The 7825-nt window shown below is 37.8% G+C and overlaps 1 protein-coding gene across 2 annotated transcripts in view; it reads left to right on the top strand.

Moving 5' to 3' along the window:
* Positions 1-208: 208 nt before the first annotated feature.
* Positions 209-7825, top strand: part of fxr1 (FMR1 autosomal homolog 1) — a 30867-nt gene continuing 23250 nt past the window's right edge. The window contains exons 1-5 of one of the 2 annotated variants that reach the window (XM_067416383.1): positions 209-329; positions 2735-2787; positions 2868-2961; positions 3929-4000; positions 4089-4237. In XM_067416383.1, coding sequence (XP_067272484.1) covers positions 279-329; positions 2735-2787; positions 2868-2961; positions 3929-4000; positions 4089-4237 — 419 coding nt within the window. In that variant the 5' untranslated portion in view covers positions 209-278. The remainder of the gene's footprint in view (positions 330-2734; positions 2788-2867; positions 2962-3928; positions 4001-4088; positions 4238-7825) is intronic. The other variant, XM_067416384.1, reaches the window with a different exon arrangement.

Below are 7825 nucleotides of genomic sequence, written 5' to 3'. Positions count from 1 at the left end.
ACTTTCACTTTTTTAAAACAAGACCAAACGTTGGTCTTAGGTGCAAACTATTTTTTGACTTACAGCCATTTTGGATCGGATAGTGCATTTTCACGTCCATTCTCAAAAAGGGAGGTGGCAGTTAAGGGGTTAAACATTACAAAAAAAGTTAAGTACAGTGGAAAAAACATCAGTTTTTAATCCCTCATTCTGTGTGTAGTATGAATGAGTTCCTCAGGGTTCACTGCTGAGCCCTGTAGACTTCGACAACTTTACCCAGCATCCTCTTCGCGCTCAACATGGAGGAATTGACGGTGGAGGTCCGTGGCTCCAATGGAGCTTATTATAAGGTAAATACACAATTTCACTTCACTATCTTTTACTTCACGCACGTATTAGTCTCTTAAGACAGCGATGATGCTAACACCTTCAAGAAATTATCGGAAAACGATCTGTGTCATGTACTTTTAACGCGTATAAAGTGTCTGTTAGCCATTAGCCGCTTAGCAACAGCGCGAGGATGTTAAATAATAAAAAAAACATTGCACCATATAATGCGAAGTTTTATTTTTACCATAACTACATATACAAAAGAAGTTTACATAAGGAGAAAATTAGTTTTAAGGGCCTGACTTTTAGTTTCACTTTGTTTATCTGCTAACTGTTATTGAACATTATTCAGTCACAGGATTGCTGATGAGCGATGCATATGAATATAATCACAACAAACGCTTAGATAATAAATAATACTATCATATTGTTAATATAAAATTCAGTAATTGGTCATAAAACCTGCTATCGGTCATGTTCGTTAGTTTTACTGATATTGTGTTGATTCTCACAACCCATTTACTCTCCAGATTTATTTATAAAAAATACAGGTAAAACTGTTTATGTAAACTTGTGTAATTATGTTTCTCGAATGTATGTTTAGTCCAGCTAAAAAGATTCCAGAAAGCTCATATTCATAATTTAAGGTGTGGTCAGATCATAAAAGCAGCTTGTGTGCTGCATATGATTTCACGTTAGTTGTGTCAAGAAATGTCAAAGAAATCTATCTTTGTACTGTACAGTCCTATTACAAATGACTGTGTGTGCTATGTGATTACTTTCTGCCTAAAGTATATATTAATAAGCCCCAGTTGGAAAGTTATTATTCCGTCTCTGTCTCATCCCTCAGTCATTTTGCTCATGCTTATCTCAATGCATGTCAGCTGTTGGGTTTCCATCTGCAGCTGTCAACCAGCACCGCAGATATTTTAACACCCGTCTATTTTGAGACGAGGTTTAAGAGATACCATCTTCCATTTTGGAGTCGGTTGCCATTGAGAGGCAGTGCTGACCAGTTAGTTGATCTTAAGTTATGAAGTATCCGTTTGTTTTTATGTAATATCAATTTAACTTTTTATTTGATTGATCAATGATCTCACTCTTTATAATTGGCCCTACCTTAAATATCGAGAAAATCTCCTTCAAAGTTGTCCAAATGAAGTCCTTAGTAATGCATTATAATATATTTTTGATATATTTATGGTAGGAAATTTACAAAAGATCTTCATGGAACATGACCTTATTATCCTAATGATTTTTGGCATAAAAGAAAAATGGATAATTTTGATGCATACAATTTATAGTTGACTATTGCCACACACATACCTGTTAGACGCATTGCTGGTGTTGAGCTCCAGACACACACACACACACACACACACACACACACACACACACACACACACACACACACACACACACACACACACACACACACACACACACACGTTGGTCTATGTGGTTTACAGGGACTCTCCATAGGCGTAATGGTTTTTATACTGTACAAACCGTATTTTCTATCCCCTTACACTGCCCCTGCCCCTAAACCTACCCATCACAGGAAACATTCTGCATTTTTACTTTCTCAAAAAAACATAATTTAGTATGTTTTTAAGGCCATTTGAATTATGAGGACATTTGATATGTCCTCATAAACCACATTTATAGTGTAATACCAGTGTAATACCCATGTAGTTATACAAATTTGTGTCCTCATAAACCACATAAACAGGCTCACACACACACACACACACACACACACACACACACTTGTAATGTTGATGTTTTTATTATTATTTTAAATATTTATATTTAGCTTTAATTGTGTTATTTTAGTTTTAGTAATTTTCATACTTCCGTTATTTCCGTCGCTTGCCAAGGCATCATTTTTAATTATAAAATGATTTATTAACTTATATTTATTCATTTTTATTTCAGCTGTTTTTTAATTACAGAAAGTTATTTAATCATTTTTAGTTGACCATAACGATACTGAGTGCAACAGGATATTCAAAAAGAAAATATTTCAGTGCTTCAAATTTTTCTTTTTCTCTTTTTCTTTAGGTTTATTTAATTTTTTATTATGTTGGCTTGACAAAGTTAAAGTTCAGTTTTAAGTTTAAAATGCTTATTTATTTATGTATTTTTTTATTTTATTAATTTGTATTTATTAGTATTTGTATTTACTTTATTTATGAATTATACACTCACACATTAGTAATTTTTGTTTAGGCTTTGTCTAATTTTTATAATTTAACAGCTTTATTTCACTTAAGAAAATATTTTTAATTCTAGTTTTAGTTCACGATAACAACTATTTTACAGCACAAACTTTCACGACTTATATAGTAGCATTAGTGGATTTCTATCAATATCTTTACTTGTTTACATGTATTTTAATGGATAATAAATCTTATTGTTCCAGGGCTTTGTCAAAGATGTTCACGACGACTCTCTCTCCATTTCGTTTGAAAACAAGTGAGTAGAAGCTACAAGTGCACGATGATGAAAATATTGCTTATGAAATGAGCATCATGATATGAAAATGATCTCCTCAGCTGGCAACCGGAAAGACAAGTCCCCTTCAGTGACGTGCGGTTACCGCCTCCTGCCGACGGCAAAAAGGAAATCATCGAAGGAGAAGAAGTGGAGGTGAGGAAATATGTGTATTGTTATTGCTGTGCAATGTTGCCAGTGAGAAGCAGCACAAACTCTTACCAAGCTGTAGCCTGGGAAAACACAGACAACTCATTTAGATTTGCTCTGAAAGTAGTCTTGCAAAGAGCTCATTCAAACCCATTTCTAATCCGTCGAAATCGCGGCACCAATCAGAAACATTGGGGCTTTACACGATGATGACAGCGCAGCGACGGTGAAGCAGATTTTGTACATTACTAAGATGGCTGCCGCCGTGAACATCACTCTTTAAAATCAGCTGTCGCGTCTGTTTTAAGCAATTTAAACCTCTGGATCCGGCCTTTCTGTGCTTATTTCCTCACACTAGATCTGGTAATCATGTTAAAATTGTGAATAAATAACTAGCGTAACTATGCTCAAGTCTGAAAATGTGCTAACACATCTGAAATGACTGAATTTGAATATAGTTTGTGAGACACAATTCCCCAAAGACTCATCAATATTATTTTATTTTCAAAATATTGCAAATTGCGTTCTAATCGCAATACAAATGCCTTACAGCGGCGGCGAATGCGATCAGAGCTCGATGTTCGACCGTTAATCTGAGATGTTTAGTCGGTCTGAGATGATATGTAGGGTTTCCCAATGTTGCACAAATGTTGCTGGAGTGGCGATGGACACTATTATCAGCTATTATCATATTTCTTTTACAACAACGGCACAAGTCGTTAGAAGCCGTTGCAACATCTTCCTCAAAATCACAAACCGAGAATTGCCATCTCGGATGTTTCTCCGTCGTTCTGCTACGTCATCGTCCATTGAAAAATATGGTTAAGTAGGTACACACACACACACACACACACACACACACTCGCCCCTTTGGGAATGATTTGCCTATGAAGCTTTGCCAGACCATAACTCAGTTACTCCTGAGAATGCTCTGGTTTTAACCAGGCTTACCAAGCTGTGCTTTACTGTGCAGATTTTCTCCAGAGCAAACGAGCAGGAGCCCTGCGGCTGGTGGCTGGCTAAAGTGCGCATGATGAAAGGAGATGTGAGTATGACACGCCTCACGCTCACTCAGTTAACTTTCGCTTTCTTCTGAAGAGCTCTGAGTTCACTTTCACTTTTGTTTCCTGCAGTTCTACGTGATCGAGTACGCCGCTTGTGATGCAACTTACAACGAAATAGTAACGTTTGAACGCCTCCGCCCAGTCAACCGCAATAAAGCTGTGACAAAGAGCACATTTTTCAAGTGTACAGTTCCTGTCCCAGATGATCTCAGTGCAGCGTGAGTACTGGCATTATAATGTGTAGATGCACTAATAATTACAGTTTTTCTTGATTGCTAAGACACATTTCTTAAAAGATGCTCTCCTTTTCTCTAAACTGTGAACACAAACCCCAATTTTCAAGCTACATTCACAAAACCTCTTTTTGCAAAGCCAAACTTTCACCTCAAAACTGTGCTCAAAACTGAACTATGTTGTCAAATTGTGCCCTGAGTCAATCAAAAAAAAAAAAAACTCTATTGAACAGTCACTAAACACTACCTAGAAAAATAGAAAACACAATGCTCAGGACATGAAGCTGGAGAAATTAATGTTTATTGTTCATTGTAGGCTAAATGCATGATGCAAAACAGAAAAAACCTGTGCATTTAACACAAAAAGACAAAACAGAAATCGTAAGCGTTTGCCACTTGTGTACGGTACTCTTCCTCTCAGATTTCTATCCATTGTAGAATGAATGAATGAGGCATTTATATAGCGCTTTCATATGTTATACTGTATACCCAAAGCACTTCACACTCATGTCCGGGGTTTCTTCAGCCACCACCAGTGGGCAGCTCCACTTGGATTGATGCGACGGCATCCACAGTACAACGGCGCCAGTGCGCTCACCACACACCAGCGATAGGTGGAGAGGAGAGAGGGTGATAGAGACAATTCAGGGGATGGGGATTATTAGGAGGCCATGATTGGTAAGGGCCAATCGAGGGAATTTGGCCAGGACACCGGGGTTACACCCCTACTCTTTTACGAAAAGTGCCATGGGATTTTTAATGACCACAGAGAGTCGGGACCTCGGTTTAACGTCTCATCCGAAGGACGGGCTTTCTTTTTGCATTGTAGGGCTTCACAAACCAGTGCCCTCTGAACTGGCTTACTTAATATGTTCCCTCACATCATTAGCCACAAGTGTGATCAATATTGAGTTGTTGTGTTCAAGTGGTGACATCTGTGCTTTAAAGGGGGGGTGAAATGCTGTTTCATGCATACTGATCTTTTTACACTGTTAAAGACTTGGAATCCCATACTAAACATAGACAAAGTTTCAAAAGTTAAGGTGGACGTTTGATGGGAGTATTTCTTTGTCAAAAATACTACTTCCGGTTAGTCATAAGTTTCGGCAAGTTTTTTGAGATCATGCGTCCCCATTGACGTTAGTGGGGGCGGAATTTCCTTGTATGGGCCTTACGGACAATTCTACCGGAAGCGCGTGAGAGAGAGAGAGGGAGAGAGAGAGAGGGAGAGAGCGAAAGCAACAGGCTATGCCCATCAAAACGCTGGCTTGTAGGATGCTGGACAGGTGACAATTACACATAGCACATATGTCACCAAAAAAGTGGGTTTTTGGTTGCCAGACCAAGACAGTCCTGCACAGATTCGCCAAAAACCCCGCGTTAAGGCAACAGTGGATGTAATTAGCTTTTCCGGATCAGCAACTGAGTTGCGCGAATGTTTATATCTGTTCGCTGCATTTCGGTGCCGACTGTTTCATAAACAAGGCCCAGCTTGACGCCGGCTTTCCCGATCGCCTAATGCTGAAGGATGGAGCAGTCCCAACGATAAAGGTCCTAACGTTAGAACCGCAGGCTGTGAGTAAGAGTGCTTCAAATGTCTGTGTTTTTGCCTATGCTCATCAAGTAGCCCAAACATGATCACGTATAGTTAATTGATCAATGGAGCATGCGATGTGTAGTGCGTGTACATTTGTTTAGCTGGCCACTATATGTGTAACTTTATGTTTGTGTATTGTAAAAGCACTCCAAACAACAATACACAAAGGGGGGAAATATGTTGAACTAAATAAGCGCGCTTCTTCATTTAAATGCGCTACTATTCCGTGTCTATCTATGTAAACACTAGCCTGCGGTGCAAAACCAGTCCGCTTACTAACGTTACAATTGTCTACACAAACCACGCGTAAACACACAAACACACGTGCACAACTGCACTTCCCACATGTACACCTTCAAAGACAAAAATACGACGATATAATTCAAGTATAAATATGTAAATAACACAAGCCGCTAAGCATATTATATAGTTAGTGTATAACTTGTAACTTACCACATACAGACGTCCTGCTCTAGTCGTTTTTGCTGCTGCTCCTGTTCAACTGCAGCCTCTGGGTCTGATTCCGGATCATAGATGTATGGCTGTATCTGATTAAAAGCCATATTTTTTTTTTGAATAAAGTTTTTTTACCGCTGTTAGGGATGACGCTCGACTCAACACACAGCGCGCTGCTGCACACGTCATTATTTAGCTCCGCTCACACGACGCCCCCACCCGCTCGGCTTTTTTCGGAAAGACTCGGAACAGCGCATCTTTCTTATATAATTATTAAAAAAATAAAGACTTTTCGGAGATATGCAGGATGCAATGCTACTCTATAGGTACTCAAGATTGACATGACACTGACTGAAACTGAGTGTTTCACCCCCCCTTTAATTGTGTTTGCTTTTTGTCACCTGTGCTCACCATTCTGCAGCACGAGTGCATCACATTGAAAATGTGTTGTTAGTTATGTCTAAACAGGTGAAAAGTGCTTACGGTTTTGCCAAAAGAGTGATTGATTCAATCAGTGGGTTCAGGCAATGAGCATTTGGTTCAGACAATAGGGTTTAGTGTTAAATAAATCCATATCTAGGCAGAATTTTTGTCATAATCATTTAATAATCTAAATCATTCTCACTCTGTACCAACCTCGTTGTAAACTTAAAACTATGGGTGGGAGGTCTTTTTCTTTTGTATTGGTCCCAGGTTGTGGAATTCTCTGCCTTTTTCTATCAGGAATGCTCCATCTCTTGATTGTTTTAAGAATTTACTCAAAACGTATCTTTTTAGTGAAGCTTTTAAGTAATAATTTTACCATATTTGCTGCTTTTTTTTTCTTTTTTTTGTATCACTGTGATTGTTCATTATGGAGTTGTGTTTTATGTATTGTTGTAGCGCTTTGAGTGTAAGAAAGGCGCAATACAAATACAATTTATTATTATTATTATTAATAATAACTTGTAAAATGATGCTTTTTTCCCAGAAATGTTTTTTTTCTTCTTAATTTTGATTTCCCCCCTCAGAATTATGAATTTATATTTCATAACGCTGATTTTTCTGTCTCTGAATTTAGTGAGTTTTTTCTCACAAATGCAAGTTTATATCTTGTTACAATTATTTTCCCTCTGATAATTATAAGTTTATATTTCATAACAGATTTTTTTCTTAGAATTGTTTCTTTCGTTGTTGTTTTGTCACAATTGCAAGGTTATATCTTGTAACACTGATTTCTTTTTCCTTAGAATTATGACTTTATATCTCATAACTGTGACTTTTCTCACAATTGTGAGTTTATATATCGTAACAAAACATTTTCTTCATAGAATTGTGCAATTGTGAGTTTATTTCGAGTTTAACCCCTTAAGTGTCACTGGCCCACCGGTGGGCCCATTTGCCACTGCATGTTTAAAACAATTATATCCTATATTTATCCTGATCTAATGTTGACAAACTAAATATCATTCGAAAAATATGAACTCAAGATTCATCCTGTGCAAACCGTGTTGAAATCGGACCTTGCGTTACCATGGTAA

Source organism: Pseudorasbora parva, chromosome 14, assembly GCF_024679245.1.
Source record: "Pseudorasbora parva isolate DD20220531a chromosome 14, ASM2467924v1, whole genome shotgun sequence".
Lineage (NCBI taxonomy): Eukaryota > Metazoa > Chordata > Actinopteri > Cypriniformes > Gobionidae > Pseudorasbora > Pseudorasbora parva.
The sequence above is the reverse complement of the archived record's forward strand: the minus strand, read 5'-3'. Positions and strand labels throughout refer to the sequence as shown.